This window comes from Sciurus vulgaris (assembly GCF_902686455.1).
Source record: "Sciurus vulgaris genome assembly, chromosome: 13".
Lineage (NCBI taxonomy): Eukaryota > Metazoa > Chordata > Mammalia > Rodentia > Sciuridae > Sciurus > Sciurus vulgaris.
The window spans coordinates 47,655,071-47,682,171 of NC_136474.1; the positions used below are offsets into that span (position 1 = coordinate 47,655,071).

At 35.5% G+C, this 27,101-nt stretch overlaps 2 protein-coding genes across 5 annotated transcripts in view; one reads left to right on the plus strand and one right to left on the minus strand.

Annotated features, from left to right (window-relative positions):
* The window catches only part of THOC1 (THO complex subunit 1), a 46,641-nt gene extending 24,307 nt beyond the window's left edge, over positions 1-22,334 (plus strand). The window contains exons 12-21 of one of the 2 annotated variants that reach the window (XM_079108341.1): positions 8,510-8,610; positions 9,930-9,996; positions 10,195-10,245; positions 10,344-10,414; positions 10,858-10,974; positions 11,572-11,637; positions 17,462-17,545; positions 20,424-20,571; positions 21,354-21,429; positions 21,898-22,334. In XM_079108341.1, coding sequence (XP_078964467.1) covers positions 8,510-8,610; positions 9,930-9,996; positions 10,195-10,245; positions 10,344-10,414; positions 10,858-10,974; positions 11,572-11,637; positions 17,462-17,545; positions 20,424-20,571; positions 21,354-21,429; positions 21,898-22,193 — 1,077 coding nt within the window. In that variant the 3' untranslated portion in view covers positions 22,194-22,334. The remainder of the gene's footprint in view (positions 1-8,509; positions 8,611-9,929; positions 9,997-10,194; positions 10,246-10,343; positions 10,415-10,857; positions 10,975-11,571; positions 11,638-17,461; positions 17,546-20,423; positions 20,572-21,353; positions 21,430-21,897) is intronic. The other variant, XM_079108342.1, reaches the window with a different exon arrangement.
* A 1,931-nt stretch (positions 22,335-24,265) lies between these two features.
* USP14 (ubiquitin specific peptidase 14) overlaps positions 24,266-27,101 on the minus strand; it is a 44,762-nt gene continuing 41,926 nt past the window's right edge. For all 3 annotated transcript variants that reach the window (XM_079108345.1, XM_079108344.1, XM_079108346.1), the window contains one exon: positions 24,266-25,169. In XM_079108345.1, the coding sequence (XP_078964471.1) occupies positions 25,018-25,169 (152 nt within the window). In that variant the 3' untranslated portion in view covers positions 24,266-25,017. The remainder of the gene's footprint in view (positions 25,170-27,101) is intronic.

Below are 27,101 nucleotides of genomic sequence, written 5' to 3' on the forward strand. Positions count from 1 at the left end.
ATTCGGCTATTATGAAGAACAATTGTGTTTATATATGGTCAGAGACATTTAGATTAAAAATTCATATTCATCATAGCTATTAAGTGGTTTTTGTATTTCTATATCTGAATTTTAATTTCTTTAGGATTGCAGATTATTTTTGTGGGGGTAGGAGGTACTGGGGATTGAACCCAGGGATGTTTTACCACTGAGCTACTTCCCTAGTCTTTTTTTTTTTTTTTTTTTTTTCCTTGAGACTGGATCTCACTAAGTTGCTGAGGCTGACCTCAAACTTAATATCCTCCTGCCTTCGCCTCCCAAGTAGCTGGGATTTATAGGCATGTAAATTTTTGTTGTTTATTTTACTGAGAAATATTATAGTCCTAAATCTCCTTTAAAGTATTAGTACAGAAGGTTTCTTAAAACCTTTGTGACTTTGTTTCCTTTTATTAAAGAAAAAGGAGACATGATAGCTTCTACCCTCAGTGGACTTCTTTTTCTCTTCATCAGAGACAACAGTTGAATAAGATGTGAGGAATGTACCCATTACCAGTTGAAAATCATTTTATAGTCTAGTCCTCTACACTCTAATTTAGTATCCAATTCATTTTTGAAAGTTAAAAGTTTTAATTATAACTCTCCTCTGTTTTTTTGGTTTTGTTTGGTTTTGGTACTGGAATTGACCCCAGAGGGGTTTAACCACTGAGCTACATCCCTTTTTATTTTTAACTTTGGGATCGGGCCTTGCTAAGTTGCTGAGACAGGTCTCTAACTTGCAATCCTCCTGCTTCAGCCTCCCCAAACACCTGGATTACGGACATGCACCACTGTGCCTCACATAGTTCTCTTTTGTAAACATGACTGTCTAACCTGTTTTTTTCCTTCTGATCTGAAAAGATAATGGGCACATTCAAAGCATTTGGAGTTTGTGGTTGATTTCTTGTCTGAGGCGATTTTTAACCTCTCTATCCAGGATTACAGAAGTACTTAGTGATGCTTTTAAGCAGTTTAAAAAGGAAATTCAGTACATTTGAGTTTTATACCTTTCTGGAAATTTCTCATACATAACACATGTTGTCATTTACCTAGATGCTCATGCACCAGATTGCCATATTTGTCTTCCAGTAGGTATTTTCCTTTTTAGTGAGTTTTATATCTTAGAAACTCATCTCTTCCTAGTTCATTTTGCAGTACATAGCTAAGCTAATTTCACTGGTTTGCACTAAAAAGCAAGAGAAACATACTTAAGAACCTTAAAATTTATGTGGAAAATAACATGCACCCTGTGATAATTTGCATCCACAAAGAATATAGACCTAAAAAGTTATTCAAAAATTGAAATGTCAGTTTAGAAAGAGACATGCCAAGCTGAAAAAAAAGCTACATAAATACCAAAGAAGATTTTATAGCAAAAAGCATAAATAAATTAAAAAGCTACATAATAAAGGATTGCATGACCAAGAAGATACAGTGAATTTATTACACTTTAAAAATATGTCCTGAAAGCATATTAAGCAAAAAGTTGTAAAAGTATGTGAAGTTGACATTCACAATTTTAGTATCCATCACAAACTGATGGGTCAGGGATACTAAAAATTAGTTATGTATATGGAAGACTTGAACAATAAAAGTAATAAGCTTGATGTGGAAACCAATACAAAGCATGTATCTATTGAATTTTCACCAAATTTGACTATGGACTAGGTCATAAAGGAAGTCTTAGCAAATTTTAAAGATTACATATCACACAGAACACATTCTCTGGCCACAGTATAACTTAAATTAGAACTTAGAGTTATAAAAAAAAGTTTAAAAAGAGGCAAATATGGAAACAAAACTGCATTCCCTAGGAGTTAACTCATAATATAAATTCCAAATGTTATAAATGTTTATCAAAATTATAAGTACAGAAAAGTATTATATATTAGATATGAGGATTATAAATAAAGAGACATGTAAAAGGGAAATTATTTCAGGAAGGACTAACAAATCAAGTATTCAACTCAAGCTAGAGAACAGACAATAAACCTCAAGAAAATAGAACTATAAATAATAAGAGCATATAAATTAATGATAGAACAAAGAAACTATAAACATCACAAAAATCAAATAGAAAACAAATGAATACTCATTAAAGAGTAATTGTAAAAATGACAGTTTGGGCGGTGTTTTGTTTCGTTTTATTTTATTTTGTTTTTGGTACCTAGGAATGAACCCAGGAGCACTTAACCACTGAGCCACATCCCCATCCCTTTGTATTTTATGTAGAGATAGAATCTTGCTGAGTTGCTTAGGGCCTCACTAAGTTGTGGAGGCTGACTTTGAACTCACAATCCTCCTGCCTCAGTCTCCTGAGCCACTAGGATTATAGGTGTGTGCCACCATGCCTGGCTAAAATGGCACCTTTTGAATGATAGCAGGCCTAGAAGTTTTTAGGCACATATTATCAGCACATCAAAGAATAAATAATTCTTATTATAAATTAAAGTTCCATAAATTTGAAAAAGAAGACAAATGACATGGTTTATTTTATGATTTTAACTTTTAAACCAAGTCCCAATAAGGAAAATGTACATGTCAACACATTTTTTATAGAAATGAAAAAGAAATGTTTTTAAAACTCAAGTGAAATAGCTGGGGTTTTGTGTTTTGTTTAAATAGAGGCAACTGCAAAAGGTTTATCCTTGGAATATAAATTTTGGTTTAGCATTAGAAAGATTACTGTGATACCAAATTAATAAAAGATTAAAGATTTTAAAGAACCATATGATCATCTTAGTTAAAAGCCAAGAAAATTGAATAAAATCTAACATGACACCACTCAGAAGTGGAAAGGATAAAATTCTCCTAAGTTGATAATGAAATTGATTAAAAACCTGTGGCAAATTCATACATAATGATGAACATTTTTTAAATGTTTCCATTAAATTCAAGAACGAGATGGATATTTACTAATTGTATTTCTGTTCAGCACTTTATACTGGAGGACCTAACCATTTTAATAAGAAAAATCAAGAAAGAAAGAAAAGTTGTAAGGATTGGAAAGAAAAATCAAACTGTCCCTATGTGAAGACGATGTAGTTGTCTACAGAGAAATTCAAGAGAACCAACAACCTGTAATAACTAATGGGATTTCGTCAAGGTTACCAGAGAAACATCAGTAATATTCCTATAAGCCAGTAATCAGTTACAACAACGTTACTCAAAAGAGCAGTGAAAACAAATACCTAAAAGTTATCTTCATAGAGGAAGTAAGAAAGATGGAGAGATACTACTACATTTGTATATAGAAGTGCCACTTCTCCCTAATTTATCCGTAAATTCAGTGTATTTTGGATCAGTACCCAGATGTTTTTCCAAGGGAATTCAGAAAGTTGAGTTTTCATGGAAAAGCAAAGTCCAAGAGTTAGAAAAAGTTGAATAAGATGGGAACACCTGCTCTGTCATATTAAGGCCCATAAAGCAATAGTTAATTTAAGACAATAAGGTAGTTATTCAGAGATAATTAAGAAGATATAAAGAAGAAAACAGAAAACTAGAGCAGTAGAAAGCCCAAATTATAGAAAAACTTGTTACACAAAAAAGATTGCATTATAAATGAATGAAGAAAGGATGAATAATGTTGCTTGGCAACTCCTTATGCATAAGGAAAAATTCAGTCCATGACTCAGTTCGTGCACAAAGACCCATTCCAGGTTAATTGATGACTGAATGAGAAAAATAAAACTCAAATATTAGAAAATATGAAACGTGTAAGTTGAGAGTAGGGAAATATTTCTTGAGGACAAATTATAAGGGAGAAGATTGATTTAATATTGAGGAGTATAAAATGCCATACAGAGAGCAGAGAGCCAGACTAAGGGGAGAAATTTGCCACTTAAATAACTGAAAAAGATTAGTATTCAAAATAGTCCATTAACAAACAGAAGACAACCAAATGGAAAACTGGAAAGGTATGAATAAGCAATTTATAGGTGTAAAAATTTGAATAACTAATAAGCTTATGAGATGCTAAACTTCTCCAGTATAAAATAAGATAACCATTTCAAACTTACCAAATTGGGAAAAATAAAAACAGCCTAACAATCAGTGCTGTTGGCAGAGTTATGGGAAAATGAGATCTTTCATACACAGTTGGTTGAAGTATAAATTTAGTCAGACGCTTGCATAACAATTTTATAACTAGTCATGTTAAAATTTTGTTCCTAGTTATGGCCACTGGAGAATCACACACATATACAAATAAAACTCACTACCATTATAGGTAAATGATATGTTTGTAACTGAAAGTTTGGAAGCAACCTAAATGTTCATAAGCAGGAGACTGGGTGATAAATTTATACATTTCAGTGCTATCAAGCACAGAATGGATGAACTAGAACCTTGGTTGGCAAATATGACATATTGGTAAATAAGTCATTGGAACATGACTTTGCTCATCATTTACATATTGTGCTTTTGCACTGTGAGATGAGTAGTTGTAACAGAGACCATATAGTCCACAAAGCCTAAAACATTTACTACTTGAACTTTTTAAAAATATTTTTAAGTTGTAGATGTACACAATATCTTTATTTACTTATTTTTATGTAGTGGTGAGGATTGAACCCAATGCCTCGCACGATCTTTAACAGAAAAAAAAATGCTAATCCCTGAACCTAGAGCTAAATTGATGCGATTAAATTTCATGAACCTAGTATTGTGGAAATAGCAAATTGTAGAATCACGGATGTAGTATAGAATTTGAAAACATGCAAAATACATTTATATATTATTTATAGATGCAAACATCTGTATACATAGTGTTAAATATACGTAAGAATCCAAACCACCAAAAAATGATGGTAGTGGTTACTGTAGTAGAGGTAGGGAGAGAAATATTAAGCAGGGAGGTTATAGAGTTTCAACAGTTTCTATAATCTCTTAAACTAATGAGCAATGAGTAAAATGTTAAGATTCGATATCTAACTGGGTAGTGGTACAAAACTATTGAATTACTTAACTATATCTTTTATTGAACATTTGAAATATTTGAAACATTTACAACATTTTATAATTTAAAAATAGTGAATTCAGATGATGCATTAATAACAGTAAGATTTTATTAAGAAAATGCTCTAAATATTTTTCTAGCACAGATTTTTGAAGTAATTTGTGTTAAATTGATAGAAATGGGAGACTTCATACTTTGCCTTAATTTAACTAGGAATTTGTTTACATGTAAAATTGACAAACTGTTAGAATGACCAAAACTAATAGTATGAGCCTTTTTAGGCTTAGGATAATATCAGAAAGGCCGAGACCTGAGCTAAGACATGCAATAAAAGCTAAAGATAGTAAAAGGCCCTTTGTTCAAGAAACAGACATTTACAAAGAAATATTTGATCTATGACATGATGTGAATGGTGTAATTTAAAAGAAAATCAAAGAAAATAGAACTTTCAAAATATGTGTTTTAAACAAAAATAAGAGTTGGGTTGACTATGGTCAGTTTTAGTCTCAGCTCTTTCACCTACTCACTAACCTGCATAAGTTCTTTTTATCTTCTCTAGGTCTGGTTTCTTTTAAGTATAATGTGAAGCAATTAGCATGAATAATCACCACCCTTCTGACCTGATTTAGTGTCTTTTTGGCTACTTTTTAAAACTATTTTTTAGTTGTAGATGGACACAATGCTTTTATTTTATTTATTTATTTTTATGTGGTGCTGAGGAGCGAACTCAGTGCCTCACACATGCTAGGTGGGCGCATTCCCACTGAGCCACAATGCCAGCCCCCTCTTTGACTTTTTTTAATCCATTGTTTCCATAAAGAAAAAGTATCTTCCAACATAAAAGATAAATGTGGTAAGGGGACTTCAAGACAAAGATAGATGAACAGTAAAACTTTGGTTCGTCTCAAGCCAACGAGTTCGCATCTTCCCTCCCAACTGTTGAACTGCTTAGGTTCTTCAAAAGGGCCAGTCTCTTCCTTGGCTTGGCATCTTTTTCTTCCTTCCTCTTGTTTCTTTCTTCCCACATACACTCCAGCTTTAGGTTTGCTGCCACTGTTTGTTGTTAAGATTCTGTCTCCTCCAGGAAGCCTTCCTAGGATGCCTGTCACTGAATTAGCACTGGAGGAGAACAGGCTTTGTGAGCAGAATTGATGTTTTATTTTGTTCATGAAATCTGATCAAGTGTCAGTTGAACATTCAAGTAGAGATGTAGCTTGTTGAGTATACAAATCTGGAAGGGGATCTAGGTTGAGAGTATAGATTTGGGAATTACCAGATTTTAAGTGGTAATTAAAGCTATAGAGTACGTGAGATCAGCCAGGGAGGAGAGTGTAGGTTAGAAAGAGAAGAAAGAAAGCATTAAACCAAAGCCTAAAGAAAACCAGCATTTAATGGAGAAGGAAGGGAGGAGAGTAGAGAAGACGACGACGACTGAACAGTAGCCAGTGAGAGTAGAGAAAAAATAGAAAATCATGAACTCATGAAAGCCAAGCATATTGAGTAGAATGAGGACTGTAAGTGAAATAAATCATTGGTGATCTCGAGTGATAGGATTAAAAGAGTTGCCTTGCAAAACAGGAGAGAGAATAGCCTTATAGAATAAAGACTCATGAGGAGAGATAAGATTTTTAAGTTGGAGACAACAGAGCAGCAGCACCATCTGCACAGTGCACCATGTGATGTCTTCTCTTCTCTTAGGCTCCTCCCCTTAGGGTTAATATAGGGAAGGTGACCCACAATTGGTTTATCCAGGTTTGCCGTGTGCTCAATAGATGTCACTAAAGAACTGTGAGAATCCCAGCGGCTCAGGAGGCTGAGGCGGGAGGATTAGGAGTTCAAAGCCAGCCTCGGCAAAAGCGAGTCACTAAGCAACTCAGTGAGATCCTGTCTCTAAATAAAATACAAAATAGGGCTGGGATGTGGCTTAATGGTCGAGTGCCCCTGAGTTCAATCCCCAGTATCCCACCCCCCACAAAAAAAAAAATAAACTGTGGGACAGGAGTGTTGAAGAAGTTGGCAGGAAATGGTGAAGAAAGAAATCAAGGCATTTCAGTGCACTAACACCTCATAGCCAAATCTGGCCATTGATTGTTTTCCTTTCTTTCTTTTTATATATATTTAAATGTTTACATTTTTTGGCCTAGAAAGCATAAAAATAGTTACTATTTAGCCCTTTAGGAAAAGTTATCTACACTAAAACAGGGTTATAATAAAAATGGACTGGGTGGCTGGCATTGTGGCTCAGTGGTAGAACACTTGCCTAACACATGTGAGGCACTGGGTTCAATCCTCAGCACCACATAAAAATAAATAAAGGTAGTTTTTTAAAAAAAGGATGAGACTTAGAGATAGAGACTAGCTCAATGGACTTAAGGTCTCAATAAGGTCCAGATATTAGATATATTGTGAACAACTGAGTATTAGACATAGGAAGGATAGGAGGGTGTAATGAGATGGGATTCTGAGATCAAGATTTTAGAGCTGGGGCAGCTGTGAGTGATCACCAAGTCTAACTTGTGACCACACAGTGAATAGCCAAAGCAGAGGGGATGTGGCCTATCAGTGAACTTGAGGGTTGAGGTCCAGGAACTGAGAACCAGTCTTGAAAGAGTAAGGTCACCCAGGATTTGAAAGAAAGGAAAGGTGATGGCATGCCATTCACATTTGCCTATTTGGGATAGGAGAGTCAATATAAGCAGCAGAAACAAATTCAGTTCCTAAAAGTGAGGGAAAGCTGATTAGAAGGCCAATTGTACATTGTTGGTAAGACATGGGGTTACTGAGTAAAGTGGCTAGTATGCGGTGGGCTGTGTTCATAGATGGTTATTCACTTACAAGGCTTCCCATTGTTGTTGTGGTCCATAAAGGCAGAATTGACACAAGTTTGTAGATAGTCTTCAGCTTTCCCTCAGTGCTGTATGAACATAATCAGAACAACTTTCCTTACCACTGGAGATAATTTTTGCAGTAGAACCAGCTAGATGGCAGGGTTATTGAAGAAGAGTTTCCTCATTAATGACCTCCAAGTCCTTTCTGGTCCACATTCTGCGATAATGCAAGTATGAAGTAATTTTGTCTAAAAATCTAAAGTCCATTTAATTCGCAGATGATTCTCACCTCTGATTCCTTGTTTATGATTGAGCACTGCCTGTGATACAGGCACTTGGTAGGGCTGCAAAAATGAGTGGTATCCCTTGATGTTATGCTGTTTACCCATATGGACCTCTCCTTTAGCCATTATTATGTGTGCAGCCACTCCTTTACTTTTTTATATTTCTCCCATATTTTATCCTGATGTCTGGGCCACCAATAGAATATTGTTAATTCACTAGCATGAGTCTCAGCATGAATAAAACCTTGACTGCTGTGTCTTGGGCTTATGCAGTAACACATCACACAAACTGAGTTCACAAGAAATATTTTTAATTAAATTGGAATCTTCCATTTCTGTAGTCACAAAGCCTATACTTTTAGGAAAAACTTGATTTTAATGTGTTGTTTTGTGTGTGTGTGTGTGTGTGCTTGTTTTTTGAGTAGTTGATGGATTTACAACTGAGTGACAGTAACTTTCGACGACACATCCTGTTGCAGTATCTCATTTTATTCCAGTATCTCAAGGGACAGGTCAAATTCAAAAGGTAAGTTAATAAGGGTAGTAAAGGATTTATAAAATAGCAGCATAGAAAAGAAGTTGCTTAGAGTACTTTTCATATGTGTTGTCCCCTATGCATAAGAGCTATATCCCTTAAACATGTCTATTGTAGCTGATGTACAACCAGTTGGGAGCTTTTATATGTAGAATATTTTGAAGAATAGGTATTAAATATATCTGCTGTTTTTGTGAATCTCTTCTGCTGAGCTCCCTGACTTCCCAGGAGGCTTTAGAGGCTGGAGGTCTCTACTCTAGACTTCCATGTCCCAAGCTAATTTGTAATCTAAGCCCTAATACCTCTCTCACAAGATATGGAGCTGCCTAGGGCATTAGATCTGAAAGAAACAAAGAATCTTGAAGCAAAGAGGAGTTCCAGTTTCTTTGGGGTTTCACAAAATATCAGGATCTCTTCTGTCTAAATTCCTTCAGGGCAGACATTTGTTCTTGTTCTGTCTGTAACTGAAGTGGAACCCACTGTTGACACTATTCGTTAAGTACATAAAGCGGTATGTTATTCATTGCATAAAGGACATGACTTACCACTTGCTGGCCTTAATTCAGCTCTTTGAGAATTGTAATGTTAAGCTCACACATGATAAACACTCAAAAATATTTCTTACCCTTTTATTTTGGAGGTTTGGTAGAGTAGTAGAAAGATCAAGGATTTGGGGTCAGGTCTAGGTTTTAATTTAAGCCTCATGGCCTTGTGCAAATCACTGAGCCACTGTGATCTCTGTTCAATAGATACAAGTGATAGTTCTGAGGATTCATTCAGCGAATAATGTATGGATAGTGCTCAGATCCTGGCACACAGCACTCAATCTATTTCTTGGATGGCTATAGTACCTAGTACATAGTAAGAGCTCAGTTAATGGCAGTTGTTAACAATTTGCGTTTGCCTAAAGTCTTTACCTGGGTTTTATGTCTCTTATTCATCTTATTTTGACTGAATGGCATGCCTACATGAATATCCATCATGTGTAGGATTACATTGTATCGCCTCAGGTTTTCATCTCACATTAAACTTATGAAACATTTATTACTTTGTAATCAGATCTGTTAATTGAATGTTTTATTCTCCCTTGTATACCTTCATGCCTTCAATTCTAGCACTCTTATCCTGAAGAGGAAGTGTAAGAAGGTTCTCATTTGTGACTGTTCTTATCTTGATAATTTTTGACATTATTTACAGTATGATTAAATTATAAGTTACCTGCAATGTGTTGTTTTGAGACCATAAACAGACTAAAATTGGATGTATACATTGCTATAACTCAAGTATGCTTTTATTGTTTTGTTCCCTAGTTCAAATTATGTTTTAACTGATGAGCAATCACTCTGGATTGAAGATACTACAAAATCAGTCTATCAAGTAAGTCCAACACGCAAAAAACTCATGATTGAAAAAAATGGAAATTTAGAATTTTCTTTGTTTCAGCCCCAAATAGGAAAATAAGGATAAAGTTAAGCTCAGGTACAAGACCACAAACACTTCTTGGTTCTCTGCCTACAAACCACTTCTCTGATGCAGAAAGTTATTGAAAGCTTAGTATATTCTTTCTAATCACAGCTACTATCTGAAAACCCCCCCGATGGAGAAAGATTTTCAAAGATGGTAGAGGTATGTGTTTTATATTTATGTAGGTTTTTTTTTTTTTGGTACCAAATACGATTTCAAATGATCCTATTACACAAATATAATTTCCTCATTTTTCCCAGCATATTTTAAACACTGAAGAAAATTGGAACTCATGGAAAAATGAAGGCTGCCCAAGTTTTGTGAAAGAAAGGTAAATAAATATATATACTCATCCCAAGTATTAGGAGGAAAGCATTTGCTAGAATTGTTGTATATCATGTATGGGTAGGTGTATATGTATTTTATTTAAAAATTTAAGTTCAACTCTACAGGAATATAACCTTTTTTGCTTTATTAAGTTCTCAGAACAAATTGATCTGTATTAAGTATGAAAATGTGCTGCATATAGCTCCTTATAATTTGTCCTGTTATGTGACATTTTTGTCTTACGTCTGATGAGTGTGTGTTCTATCATAATACAAATTTTTATTTTGTTTTATTTCATTTTGTGGGGGCAGGGTTGGGGACCTTGAAATTGAATACAGAGCCTTGTGCATGCTAGGCACTCTACTCCTGAGGCAAACCCCCAATCCTAAATTTTCTTTTACAATGAAGACTTCCATTTGTACTATCCATTTGTAATTCCAAAAATAGTATATGTTTTCTTCATCACAGAACATCAGATACCAAGCCTATGAGAGTGGTACGGAAGAGAACAGCCCCAGAGGACTTCCTAGGGAAAGGACCCAATAAGAAAATTCTGATGGGAAAGTAGGTTAATTTGTTTGCACATATAGAGTATTCTTGGTTATTTTTATATTTTGAAAATATTACTATAAGAACTCTCCAATTTGTCACATCCAAATATAACATGAATTTGTGTTTGGTACATATGTAGATGACTAAAGCAAACCAGACCCTGTCATTCTGTAGAATAGCCATTATGTGTGGGTTCACATACTAGCTAAGCCTTCATTTTGTCTCCAACTTCTAATCCTTGGGTCTAGGCCAGCCATTCCTTCCGTGTCACAGAAAATAGAACTATTTAGATTAATATATCTCATTTCTAGTTGTTGCAAAGAATTCTAATCCTTGAGTTCTGTTACCTTCTAGTTAACTATACATTGCTGTCATTGTGCTTAAATATTTTCAGAAAAAAACCACAAATGATTATATGATCATCATTAAATATGTTAAGTACATATTTAAAATTTACTAAATACCAAAATTTCTGAAGGAGAAAAATGAGAAAATTCATGCTGTCACCACCTGGAATATCCACTGCTTACACTGCGTTGTTTTTCTGCTTAGTTTTAAGGCATATGAGGATGGCATCCATTTAAAAAAAATTGTGTGTTTGTGTTGTAGTGAGGAGTTAACAAGGCTTTGGAATCTCTGTCCTGATAATATGGAAGCCTGTAAGTCAGAGACAAGGTAAGTTAAACATTTTTAAAGTGTTACACTTTTTTGAAATGTGTAGAATGGAGGCTTTTCTCAACTATGATCAGAGATCAGAAGAAATTGAAGTTTGTTGTGTGGTTGACTTTTGGAACAGAATATGGCTTCCTGCTATAAAACACCTGGAAATGCTGATAAAATAATTTTAAGGATCGCAGAAAATAAAAATTCACAGAAGACATTGGAGAGTAACTAAGCCTATAAACTGATGTGGTTGCATCGAGCTGGGGAGCAGTGCAATGATTTCCAGTTTTAGAAATCAGGGAACTTGGATTGTCACAAAGGACTGAGAAGGTGAGGCCTTAGGCCTACACAAATCTGTAAGCAAGTCTTCTGGAGTAAAGCTAAGAAGTATATGCCATCAGGAAAAGAAGAGTGGAGTAAGGGGAAAAGCATGCTCATTGGCACAGGAAACTGAAGCTCGTCTGTTTCTACTGGGGTGTGTATGAAAAGGAAAGGTATTCTCTGAGAAATAAAAATGACAGGCCTGCTCTCGTATAGTCTTAAAGTTTACACAATAGCAAAAAGGAATCCCTCAGTTTAGACACTGAGCTAAATAAACTATCTGGAGATCATAACATTCAGAAATACCAGTCCACATGAGATTCCCATGGATAGAAGTCTAAAGATAAGTTCACCATTCAAATTTATAAACATTCAAGGAAGCAATTCACCATGAGTAAGAATAGACACATAGAAAAAGCAACATGAATTAGCCACTTCCAATTTTTAAAAAAATAAAAACAGATAAAAACTGTAAAATAAGTATATTCCAGATAATTAAGGACAAGTAAGTAGGAAGTTAAAACAAAAGAAAGGAGCATGACACTATGAAAAAAGACCAGGCAAATTTGAAAAAGCAAGGAGTATGTATGAAGTAAGAAAATACTAGTTTAGAACAACTGACCTAGTAGGTCTATTAATCCAGATAATGACTGAGAATAGGCATGAATTCTTAGTTCAAGATGAATAGGATTAAGAAGGATAAACTGAATGAATCTCTCAGTGCATGAAAATAAGTTCATCAGAGAAAAAAAAAATTAGAAAACCTATAAAAGAGCAAAATTAATATCTGGCTTCAAGAACACAAGATAATCAAAAGACAGTGGGATGAGAGCTTTAGAGTGTTGTGACAAAGTATTGGCCCAGAATTCTATAACAAGCTAAACAATTGTATTAAGTTGAGTAATTGAGAACTAGTTATTTTCAGAATATTATCATTGTTCCTGCTAAAACAAAAAAACTATCAAAGAACCAGCATATGGTGCACATCTGTAATCATAGCAGCTTGGGAGGCTGAGCAGAATGATCTCAAGTTCAAAGCCAACCTCAGCAACTTAGTGAGACACTGTCTCAAAAAAAAAAAAAGAAAAGAAAAAGAAAAGAAAAGGGCTGAGCATGTGACTCAGTGGTTAAGTGCCCCTGGGTTCAATTCCTGATTCCAAGAAAAAAAAAAGCTATCATAAGGAAATTAAACCAACAAAGGAGGAAGAAGTCAGAAAAAGGATTACTGTGCAAAGTCAATGATACCCCATGAAGAAATCTTTTAAAGAATTCACTGTATAAAATAGTAATAATTAATAACTTGGGATTAAGAAGGATTGGGCATGTAGCTCAGTGGGAGAGTGCCTCTGGGTTCAGTCCTCAGTACCACAAACACACAAAAAAGGTGGAATTAAAGTACTTGATAAAGGTGATATGTAAGATAGTAAGGAGGAATCGGAATTACAGAATGTTATAAATGAAGATAAGAGATAATAACTAGACTAAGTTGGCATCTTATTAAGTATATAAAAGAAAATATATAATTTCTAAACAAAATTGAGAGGCAGAAAGATAAATATTGTAATAGTACAAAAGTAACAGCACAAAACAATATAGTTTAAGTAAATTCAAATTAACAAAAGTAAAACTTTCTAAATCCATCTATATAAGAAAAACCTTAAGGATATGGAAAGGTTGAAATTAAAAGAATAAAAGGTATAAGAGGCAAAGTTAGATTAATATCAGAAGAGTATTAAAGGCTGAAAGCATTATTTAAAATACAGCCATTATACAAAAATAAAAGGAAAAAATAACAAATATACAGACATTCTGAAAGTGGTCTCAAAAATTTGACAGAATTTAGAATGAGAAATTGACTAGTCTATTCTCTAATAGAGGAATTTTGACATGCAGTAAATAATAAGTCTGATAGATAAAACAGTATAATACATTGAGGATTTAAGAAGATAATTAACAGGTATGGTCTTACAGAAACCAGAGATTAAAATCAAACATGAATAATAAAAGATTACAAAAATTCCTAGAATTTTTTTTAAACACACTTCCAAATAACCCCTGAATCAAAGGAGCCATGTGCAGCGGCTCACAGCTTTTTCCCAGCTGCTCAGGAGGCTGATGCAGGAAAATGACTTGAGGCCAGCCTGGGCAATATAGTGAGACCCTGTCTCCAAGGGAAGGTAAGTGGGAGCGGGACAGTTATAATGAAAATTAGAAAACAACTAAATGATAATGAAAATACTCTATGTTCAGACATTGGGATCTAACAATGAAACATAAGAGGAAATTTAGAGCCTTAAATCATGGGGTTTTTTGTTTTTGTTTTTTGGTCCAGGGATCAAATCCAGGACTGCTTAACCACTGAGCCACACGCCCAGCCCTTTTTATATTATATCTAGAGACAGGGTCTTGCTAAGTCACTTAGGGCTTCACTAAGCTGCTGAGGCTGGCTTTGAACTAGTGATCCTCCTGCGCTGCTGGGATTACAGTCATGCACCACCACACCTGGCATGTTCATGGTTTTAAAAATAATAATCTGAAAATGAACTGAGTTAAGCAAGAATCCAGCACTGGGAGTCACTTAGTAGAACAGAGTAAATTCAAATTAGAATGTAAAATGATTAGTAAGATAGCAAATAGATCAACAAAACCAAAAGATATTTTTAAGGCTGGGGAAATAAACTTCCAGCAAGATTGATGAATGTAATTAGATTCCTGCCAAATCTACAAGAATAAGTCAACCCATTAGAAGAAGTAAAGGAATAGATAGCATCAGAAGTAGCAACCTTAATAAACCTCTGAAAGGATTTCCAACTTACTAGTAACTGGAGTTACTAGTATACTTCAAAAGCACAACAAGCAATTTCATAGCCAAGAGATTCAGTGACTTTAAATACCAAAATTTTCTAAAAATTGTAGATAAAAAAAAATTTACCATTTTTGCCAGTGGGAATCTAAAATGGTAACCACCACTTGGAAAGCCAACTAGCAGTATCTGAAAGTTAAAGTGCACACCCTAAGACTTAGCTGTTCCAGTGCTAGGTATATTGGTAACTGTCTTCAACTTCACATTGAGAATCATTGGTTACTTGTGAAGTTAATTTAGTGATTTCCACCATTTTTTTAATGAAAGAGAAAACATACTTTTGTGAAACACTAACTTTATTCTTATATGATACACATCCTGTGTATACATGTGTATTGGGTGATGACATTAAATGAATTTCCTACTGTGGATTGCAGTGGAAATTTGAAAGCCTTGGTGCCTGAAGAAAACTAGTTTATCCACATGCAGAGACATGTACAAGAATGTTTGCACAGAATTGTTGAGAAAGTGAGAAAACAAGTTAAAACCCACCAGTAGGACAAGGGTAGCTTATGGCGTCTTCATAAAGTGGAATATTGTGTATCTAGCATCATAAAATTGATGAGTGAGAACTATCTTGACTCAGGCATACTTTAGAAAAATTAAGGTGTTTAAGAACACAAGCAGGGTTCCATCATTTGAAAGTTTAAGAAGACTCAAAATATATGAGTTATTTCATTTTATTTTAAAGCACAAGAATGATTACAACAAATTCTGAATACTGGATACCTCTGGGGTGAGAGAACAAGATTATGGAGGAAGTACAGGAAACCTCAACTGTATTTGTAATATTTAAAAAATCTGAAGCAAATATTTATGGCAAAAGTCTGGGTTATAGATACAGACATGTTTGTTACACTAGTCTTGACTGTTCTTTCTCAACAAGACTGCTAAAGCCCAAGAAGTAAAATCAGCAGTCAATAAATGGGATAGTATCAAACTAAAAACCTTCACAGTAAAGGAAACAGTTAAAAGCCTCAAGAGAGAGCATACAGAATGAGAGAAAATCTCTGCCACCTGCACCTCAGATAGAGCATTAATCTCCAGGATATATAAAGAACTCGAAAACTTAGACCAAAAAAACAAATAAACCAATCAATAAATGGGCATAGAAACTGAACTGGCACTTCACTGCAGAAGAAATATGAATGATCAACAAATATATGAAAAAATGTTCAACATTTCTAGCAATTAAAGAAAAGCAAATTAAAACTACACTGAGTTTCCATCTCCAGTTAAAATGGCAGTTATCAAAAATACAAGTAACAGCAAATGTTGGTGAGGATGTGGGGTAAAGGTTCATTCATATCTTGCTGGTAGGACTGCAAATTGGTGCAACCACTTTGGAAAGCAGTATGGAGATTCCTGAGAAAACCTAGAGTGGAACCACCATTTGACCCAGCTATCCCACTCCTCAGTATATACCCAAAGGACTTAAAATCATCATGCTACAGTGATGCAGCCTCATCAATGTTTATAGCAGCTCAATTCACAATAGCTGAACTATGGAACCAATCTAGATGCCCTTCAACAGATGAATGGATAAAGAAATTGTGGTATATACACACAGTGAAATATTACTCAGCCATAAAAAACAGTGACTTTATGACTTTTGCTGGTAAATAGATGGAACTGGAGACTCTCATGCTAAGTGAAATGCTAAGTGGTTTGCCCCAAACCAAAGGCCAAATGTTTTCTCTGATATGTGGATGCTAACACACAACAAGGAGGAGAGGGAGCAAAAATAGAAGTTCATTGGATTAATTAGACAAAGGGAAATGAAGGGAAGGTGGGGGAAGATGGGACTAGCAAAGACAGAATGATTGGTCATAACTTTCCTGTGTTCATATATGAATACATGACTAGAGAGACTCCTCATCATGTACAAGAAGAATGGGTTCCTAACTAGAATAAGTTATATTCCATGTATGTATGATATGTCAAAATACACTACAGTCATGTATATCTATAAAGAACAAAATTTTTAAAGAGTAAGGGTAAACCCCCAAGAAACTTTATAGAACTGTGATGTTTGTTGATTAGGAAGCATGTTATTGTCATGAAATACCAGCCATAAGGTTTGATTCTTGAGCTTTCTTTAAAGAGCCCTATTTTTAGTTTTAATCAAAGATGTAGAACATTTGCTGTGATCTTAGGTTTCTTTGCTTGACTCTACCAGAATTTTATTTCTAAAAACAAACTCAAGAAAGACAATTAAAAATCATCATGCCACAATAGTAACTTAAAATAAGAGCTCACACTCTTGAGATCCAGTTTTGGTTCAATCCTGGTTTAAAGAAAAAATTATCAGTGAATGAGGACATGATGGGAAAATGTGGTATTTACTACAAAAATTTAAATGCTAACCCCTGTCCACCCTCAGAATAGCACCATATTAATGTTAGTGTATAATATAATCTATATTTTATCATTTATAATGTGTAGTAATATAAAACATTGTATAGTTATCAGATTCTCTTTTTTGTCCCCTTTGAGAGTTTAATTTTGAGTCTTTTTTGCCTCCTTAAAAATCTGAGTCCCTAAGTTTAAGTTCCTAACTATAACATAAGGGCACTGTTAGAATCTTTTATTGCCACCATTTTATGAGTATTATTAATGCATGGTCCTCATTCATTACTTTGTAATTCCCAGGGAATATATGCCAACTTTGGAGGAGTTCTTTGAAGAAGCCATTGAACAAGCAGACCCTGAAAATATGGTTGAAAATGAATATAAGTAAGTAATGATTTTCATCAGCTAATTTTAATTTCCTACAGTATTTTTCTTTTTTTTTAGGAATTATATGTATACTAGGGAGCCTTATTAATCTATAGAGTAGTACTATTCCTCTTAGGTGAATTTATGTGCCAATTTCACAGTACTACACATCCTTATTTTAAGGATTATTCTATGTATGGGTGGGGGCGTCCTGGGCATTGAACCCAGAACCTCACACATACTAAGCAAATGCTCTACCACTGAGCTATCCTCCAGCCAAGGATTATTCCTGTTGACTATCAAACATGATTTGGAATTACCTTTGTTTCAAAATGTAAGAAATCTACCCCCCCCCCATCCCACATGCCCCTCCAGCTGTCACCTCTGTTCTCTGTTCCAGCACCTGATATTATTCTTGCCTTCGCGGCCTGACCTTCTGTTCTCTGGTCAGCCCACTCCAACAGGGCTGTCTTCCCAGTCACACCACTAAAGTAGCTCGCATCAAGGTCACCTCTCTCAGCAGCATTTGCCATTTGACCTGTCCGTGTATGGATGTTCCTTTCTTGGGGTATCCAGGAAACTACTCTCCTACTTCTGTCTCACTGCCCCTCCACCTCAGTCTCCATTGCTGGCTCTTCCATTGCTTAACTCAGATTTTGGAATAACTTCAGGTCCACGGTCTCGGGATTGTAGAGTTGTGATTTAAAGGCCAGGGTCCTCTTGTCGAGGCCCTTGTTCCCATGCCCTGCATCCCTGACTTGCTTGAGCAACTAGGGTACATTTAATAGCCTTTATCCTCCTTTCCTCATCAGTTAAGTAGTACTCATTTCACAGGTTTATTCTGAGAATTAGGTATTTCACTTTGAACTGTGTACTTGGTACTCAAAATGGCACTCACAATTCATAATTGTTGTGACCTTGTGATGATTGTTGTTACTGTGACTACTTAACCGGTCGTGCATCAGTGATCTTTCAAATAAATTCACAACTCCAGTCTCATGCTTAAGATCTTAAACACTGAGCACCTATTCCATACTCCTTCCTGGCCTTTAGGCCTCCTCGGTCTGCCTCAGATCTGCCTCTCTAGCTATATCTTTGTTCTTTTTTTTCCCCTCAGCTTTTAACCACACCAGCCCTGTCTCTTTGCCTCTGAGTATTTTCCCTTTGGACTTTGCATATACCATCCTGCCCTCGTGAACCTCTTTTCCTCAGTGCCTGCTCGCAGATGCGCTCCTCCCCAAGAGTCCACTGTCGGCATTCCCATGTTTAGTTTACAGCATGTAACCACTCTCAAATTCTCATTCTCATGGGGTTTTTTTTCATCCTTACCACTATCTAAAATTGTCCCACACCTTGTGTGTTTATGAATAATGGTGCTTGCCAACCCATTCCTCATTACTGTGTGCCAGGTACTAAGTACCTGCCTCACATGGTTTTTCAGTTAAGTAAACTAAGGCTCTGAGGTAAAATTTTTTTATTGAGAAGTTCTCAGCTAGTAAATGGCAGAGCTAAGGAAGTCATTCTGGTGTCCGGTTCCTGCTCTTCTCTGCAGTGTTATTCCACCCAGGTGCTCAGGATACACATGGTGAATGACCTGCCTCCACAACTCACGAGTGCCTGGCTCAATAAGAATTTGTTGATTAAAAGAATATCTATTTACATAGGATGAAGTAGATAGTGGTAGTTCTCTAGAATTGGTTTAAGAACTTGAATGGCTATAGATCTGTGGGAAATGAAACTTTTGTGTATAATTGACAGGGAATTTTGAAAGTGCTTAAAAGAATCAAATGGCTAAAACAGGTGTGTCAGAAAGGAAGGCAAAGCTTCATGGTTGGTGTTAACTTGGGAAGAGTGCACCATCTAGGGATAGTTTTGCAGGTCTTCAGTGGTACAAGAACATCCCAAAGGGAATTTAGGTTCATTTATAAAATATGACCAAATAAACGAGATTGCTAATCTGTGAAGTTAGGAGATGGGGGAGGGAAGACTTCCAAAAACTCAAATGGAATAAACTTGTGCTTTCGAGTTTTCTGCAGCTTTGCCTTTTTCTGGAGTATTTACTTTAGAATTTCTTAGAGGTTTCTGGTTACCTCATTGTGAACCATTTACTGCTACATACCATTGGGAAGTGGTTCATGATTCTTATCCAGTAGCTAACATAGTAAGCAATGACATATTTCTCTTTTTTAGAATTGAGCTATTTTTATTCATTGAGGTGGGCAATATGTGAATTGGAAGTTTAGTTGTTACATAAATAGAAAACCAAATCCAGCTTGAGTATCCTTTATCCAAATGTTTGAGACCTTCTAGAAGTGCTTCAGGTTTCAGAGTTTTTCAGAATTGGAGTAGGCCATACCAGTCGAACATTGAGGCACTTGAAAAAGTTTCAGATTTGTGGGCATTTCATATTTTTGGATGAGGGATGCTCAACCTGTACTAAATTAACAATCAAAACTCAGTGTTGATTTTAGAAAGTATTCTAAACTTGCATCTGTAGGTGACTTTGCAAGTATGGATAGCACCTCAATTGAACATCGGTACCTATTATAAATTTACTTTTTTTCCAAATAACTTAGGGATAATTCCCATCCTACCTATAACCTCGCCAGGACTGGGGACCCAATATGTCACTCATAGACTTGTTAAAAATTAAGTAAAATATATGTAAACTTTGAAAATGTGTTTGCTGCACATGAGCCTGCCTCTCCAGATGGTTAGTTTCTGTTACTTTTATGTGGACTGCATACTGAAAGGTCTTTTAGATACAGGACTACAATGAAAAGAATGGTACTTTGAGCATTTACTTAATAGTTCTGCCACATGAAATTTTACTCTCAAGTAGAAGGGAATACAGAAATAGAACTATAAATTATAGGAATGACATCTCTTTTTATAGAGCTGTGAACAATTCAAATTATGGTTGGAGAGCCCTGAGACTATTAGCACGGAGAAGCCCTCACTTTTTCCAGCCAACCAACCAGCAGTTTAAAAGCTTGCCAGAATATCTTGAAAACATGGTAATAAAGCTAGCCAAGGAATTACCAGTAAGTAACATAGATTATTTTCTTTTCATACCTTAGTTGACATTATCTTCCTTTAAAACTACCTGAATTTATTATGTGATTTAAAAAGTGATCCACAAACCACTGTTTAATTTAGAATGAAATAAAAATGTATTTGAGTATACATGTTTACTGGAAATACATAAACTGATAAAGTAACTAATTTACTGTGTAGCATGTAAAGCAAGTTTGCAGTACTTTGAGCAAACTACTATTCACCTGTAAACTCAGAAATGAACTTTTCCTGTTTACCAGTGTATTCTCTTTTATTCAAGACAGGGTCTAAGGAGTGGCAGTAGGGAACTTAGAACTTAGCCTATTTTTCTAATCTGTTCTATCTTCTGTATAATTTTCTAATGGATTATTGTAATAAATGTGGTTATAATGATACTGTGTGCCTAAAATCTAATAAAATTACTCAAAGACAATTGTTGTTTCACCGTCGTCCCTTAGACCACACTTACTAAACCTCAGGTATTTGCAAATCAGCTTACCATGCTTTGTACCACCTCCCTTCTGCCCACGTTGAAAAAAGGGTCCGGGGATCCCTTTCCAACTGTCAGATTTTCGCCCAAGTTCACTCCTCCTGCAGGGGAGGAATGTCCCACTAAGCTTCTTACCCGACATTCACATTTAATGCTCTCAGGAGTGAGGCTTTGAAGCCCAGTACTCAGATTCTCACAACCACTCTTACCCAGAGCATCTGCAGCTGTCTTACTTCAGAAGTTGGCATTCTTTTAAATGTTCTTCTTTCTCATTTTTAGCCACCTTCTGAAGAAATAAAAACAGGTGAGGATGAAGATGAGGAAGATAATGATGCTTTACTGAAGGAAAATGAAAGTAAGAATTGAATTTTCTTGGCTATTTTACAAAATTGGAAAAGATTGGGGTTCTTGGTTGAGAGGTACGTTATTTGATTTGATCTACTTCTCAACTTCTACCAAGTTAGCTCTGCTTCTGACTTTAGTAAGGAATTTAAAACATCATTTAATTTTATGCAATAAAATTTGGAGGCAATATTTTTAAGACAAAATACCATACCTCTATTAAGAACTGAAGGAAAGCAGTTCATTTCAGAGATCATCATCATCATTACAATAGAGGAAACAGTTTTAGATTTAATTATTGATCAAATGATCATGATTGTAATGGATATTCAACCCATGGGAAATATAAAAAATTATTTCAAAATAAAGCTTACTAAACATAGTAACTCAGTGGCCCCTAAGCTTTCCAGTTCTTTTGTATACTTAGGATTGCACATGTCATTGTACTTTGTACATAGTTTATATTTTCTATGTTTTCTAGGTCCTGATGTTCGGCGAGATAAACCCGTAACAGGGGAACAAATAGAAGTATTTGCCAACAAGTTGGGTGAACAATGGAAGATTCTGGCTCCCTACTTGGAAATGAAAGACTCGGAAATTAGGCAGATTGAGTGTGATAGTGAAGACATGAAGATGAGAGCTAAGCAGCTCCTAGTTGCCTGGCAAGATCAAGAGGGAATACATGCAACACCTGATAATCTGATTAATGCACTGAACAAGTCTGGATTAAGTGACCTTGCAGAAAGTCTAACTAATGACAATGAGACAAATAGTTAGCTTCTTTCTTTTTTTTTTTTTTTTTTTTATTAAAACTGTGATAAGATTTTGTTACCAAGCAGCATTTGATAAGAGGTCCACTGGTTTTGGTAAACAATAAACATTTTTATAACAGTTGTACAGTTGGCTGGTGCTCCGATATCAATAGCACACACATTGGCTCAGGGTTTGAAGGAGGGGAAGGATGGGAGGATGGAAGGGTGGGCTGAGAAAATGGCCAAAATGCAAGATCACAAACTATATTTTGTTAAGGTAAATATAATGAAAATTAGTTTCCTGCATGCTGCTAGAAGTTATTATAAAATTTAGTTATTCTGAAATCCCAGGATGACAATTTCAAAAACCTCCTATTTTCATTTATTCATATTTTGGAGCAGAGGATCAGCAAACAGTGGTCTACTCACCAGGTGTTACAATTGCAATTTAACTGGTGTCCAGCCATGCTCACTTCTTGTGCCTATGGCACCTGTCACACTACAACAGCACAGTAGTTGCAACAGACAGCTTCTGGCCTGCAAAGCCTACAGTATTTACTTTCTGGTCTATTAGAGAAAATGCTAGCAAGTCCCAACTTTAAAAGAAATGAAGTCTAAAACCTTACTTTTTTAGCTTTCATTTGACCTCTATATTATCTGAAGGATTATTGTGAAGTTCAAATGAGATGTATGTGAAAGCACTATGTAGTAGTGGCTAAAGATGGCACTATTTTTACTAATCCCACATAAGCATCTCAAAGGCTCTAAAATCAGGTCGTCATTGTTGATCCTAAAGAAGGGCTACTGAGAGCAAATTACTGGACATTCTATTGCTTGAGCCTCCATTAGTCAAGCAGTGACCTAGCACAGCTCCAATGTGGAAATGGCCTCAGTGTTAGTGGCATAGCAAGTAAGGCACATTCAGGAAACAAGATTTTTTTTTAAACACTCCCTCTCAAAGACCTTCTATGCAAGGCAGAATTCTAAAATAGCCTTACTAGTTAAAACATAGTACTTTAAGAATACTTTTGGAATAATGCTTTTTTAGATCAAATAAAATGCAACCAAGCTTTTTATAGTGACAAGGACATATTAGTTTTTGAAATTCTAATACAGTCTATACAAGGCAAATCTACCTCGCCAGGTCTAATAGCTTCAGCATCCATCCAGCAGGTCAGAAATTTTAATTGCTAAATTTTTTTCTTTCCAAAACTGTTCTGACCAAATGAGACAGTGAATAAAAAAGACACAGGCATCATACAAACACAAATCATTACAATTAGGATCCGCACCCTTCTTGTTCTTTACCACCCCTCCCCCAGCCAAAGTAAAAAGTATTGATTGCCAATAATCAAAAGAGTTTAGGTGAGGAAACTATTTACAAATGAGTATCCCTGAAATGCTTATTTTGTCCCCTAGTATTAGGTTACATCACATTGCTCAGATTTAAGAGAAAAATGGCCATTATTCTCTAGGAACCTTAATGGTTACCAATGTTCTGCCCTGCAGAGCATCAAAACAACATAGGAAAAATGAGATGTCATGATAATCCCCAAATTTCATTATAAATTTCTGACTCAAAATCAGACAATTACGTTCATATTTTATCATTTCCTTAAGATTCCTGAAACTAATTAGACTTAAAATTTAAGAAACTGATCATCTTCCAACACCCCCGTACTCTTGGTGTTTCCTACCATTGACTTTAAGTTTTGAGATGGACATTAAGACTTTGGGAATTAACGAGAGTTAAAAAACAAACGAGCCAACGAATGAATCTGGTGACATCATTGCATTTGGCATCCAAAAAAATCCATTACTTTTACAACTTTGTATTGGTTTTTAAAGGGAATATGGGCAAAGTCTTATTTGGTTTTGGTAGTTCTGGGAACTGAACCCAGGGCTGTACACATGCTAGATAAGTGTTCTACCACTGAACTACATCCTCAGCCCAAGAAAAGCATTTTAAATGATGCTTAAACAGCACAAGAATATTAACCATTTTCAGAAATTGTATAATATTAACCATTTGAATCTTTAGCCAAACTCCAACACTCAAAGACAAAAGACTTGAGGTCAAAAGCTGTTAATCCCTCCTTTTTTTTTTTTTTTTTTTTTTTTTTTTTTATTAAATATCCTTATTTTCTAAAAATAAGCAACCAGAGCTTGTCAACATTTTTTTAAGGTTGATTACTACAAAACCATTGCAAAGTTAAATGTACAAACCAGAGTACATCAGAGAGAGACACAATAATAAAGGTATAATCAAATGTACTATTATTGATCACAATTTATTTTAAAGTTATGAAAAGCCAGCAACAGTCAGGCTGGACAAATACTTGATTGCACCCATGTTTCCATGGGACGTGGACAGCAGCACTGTTACACAATGAGAGCAACACTTCCTTTTCCACCTTCCTGGGAAAATGTTTGTTAGATAAGGCAAAGGATGGGCAGCTACTGAATGGCAATATGAACCATGCAAGAACAACAAAGAATAGTAACAGGTGTGCGATAAACTGCTCAATCTTGGGCTGAGAAGGCAAGAAAAATCGCAGAAGGTAATGGGTGAAAGGCATTTCAACTAATTATTTTTTAATCAATGCAAGAAATAACTTTTAAATAATGTCTTCCAGCCACCTTTATACAGGGCAGCACAATCCAAAGGTAATTTTCTTTTCTGTAATTTTAGGTTGATGCACAAGTTGTCTCTTTCCGCCCTCTCTTGTTCCACATGAGGGGGAAACAGATAAAACCACCTAAATGTCTTCCTCTAAAGCTCTGGATTATAGAAATGATGAACAAAAAACATTTATTTCACACCTAGGCATAAATAGCTAAATTGGAGATTACTGTTCACTTTCCTCTTCCATTATTTCAACTCTGCGAGGCCCGTAAAGTAAAACATAAGCAATATGCCAGTCTCCACCACCAGAAAGCCGCAAGATATCTTCTGGTGTTACGATGCTGACTTTATCATCATCAAACTTAATCCATTCATCTGAATAACAAGAAAAAAAAAAAAAATCATAGCCAATTCTTTTCAGCATTCCACTGCAAAAACAATACTAATTTCATGCACGCACAGTACTCCCACCCGCCCACCAACACCTCTCCAAGTGCCCAAGGACCACACAGGGATTCCATGACATCAAAACTATGTTAATATTACCACTAAAGCATTATTTCCCTTTTTCACCCTCATTCTCTCAAGTGTACTTTGGAGTCTCCAGACACCACATGACGTGTGATAGTGCAACAGACTGAATGTAGAAACAGATGAGAATCCAGCTGTCTTCCATTAAGCCAGATAAGGAACAGACAAAAAAATGTAAATAACATTTCTAATTCTTTTGTTTTGAAAAATGTCATTTTTACCATGTTATTTCTATTTACATAAAATGAAAATTTTATGTAATAAAATTTTTACATAAAGTTTATTACTTTAAATGCCTCAGCTTTAATTGCTAATGTTAAAAATACTAGGAGGTATAAACCTCATAAAAGTCCAGAGAGCAAGTCTGTGCAGCTACAGGTGTGCCGGGCACTACAGCCCCAGTTCCTGGACCCCAACCAGCATTGGCGCTGACATCTTGCCTCGGCCAGGCCCCAAAGGCAACAAGAAAGTGACTGCCCGGAAGGTCCCACCAGAGGGGAATTTACCTGACGCTGCTGGCAAAAACTCAGGCCCCAAGATGATTTGCAGGGGCTTCAAGTGTTCCAAGAACTGCCTGTGCACCCTCAATCTGCTCTACACAAGTCAGTTTCTGGAGGTTGGTTGGAACAATACAGCAAGTGCTCAAAATGGCAGAGAAATTTAAACTGCTGTGGGTTCCAAAGTTTTAACCCAAATGACACCTGTCTGGCTAGCTGTGTTCAAAGCAGCCACCAGTGTTCACTGTGTGCTCCACTTATAGGAGAATATGCTAGAGAAGTTTTAAGATTTGTGGGTGGCATTGGCCTGTTTTACAGAGATCCTGGGGGTTTGGCTGACCTATAGATAGAGGAACCAGAAAGATTCTTCAGCTAATCCTAGTACATTCCTTTGATAAGGAAACAAGGAAAATCTTTCATATTCTGATTCTATTCTCTAAATTTAAGTTAAGCTAGTTTGCCCATTTAACAAAAGAAACAGTATCTGGAAAATTACATTATCAACAGTGGAATTATGTACTTCTATTCTTATGATTCTGTAGATTTTTTTTTTTTTTTCCATTGCTGAGCAAAGACTGAAATCTGTGGTCTCCTCTGGCCCTCAGTGATACCTATAATCCGCACTCAATGTCTGGCACTGTCCACTGTGGCCTTCCCTAGCATTTTTACCTGCAGAAAACATTGTATGGCATTACTGGGTTGATCATATTGTGAAACTAAATATACATCTCACTGGAATAATTGTATGTAGCACTGTGCTGTGTAGACAGTTCCTATTGGAAGAAGTTGAACTTCATTAAAGCCAGAGAGTAAGAGATACTACTATGTTCAGTTCAATAAGGGAAATCTAAATTCCCAATATTTTTTTGTCTTTTTAGGAAAGATGTGTTGTGGTGAAGAGTGTTAGTATAAAAGTGATAACTGAGTTCTAGTAGTCTTTTATGATGACACCAATGTATTCCAGAACTAGTATGTCTTTAGGGAACTGTGCTTTTAGTTTTTGACTTTTACATGTAAGTGCAAATGAGAAGTGGTCTCATGAAATGTTTAATGCAGATTGTTTACCTTAAGCTTTCAAAAATGGAATGAGTTTGAATAATTCAGAACATAAATCTATATAATCTTGATATTCTTTTTTAATAATTCTGAAGTCCAAAAGACTGCATTTTAAAACAAGTTACTATTGATGCATTGGCCCATGTAGCAAGATGATATCTGATTATCTTAAAAACTGTTAAAATAACTTTTTCATGAACTCTCTCAGTATTGTAACATCAAC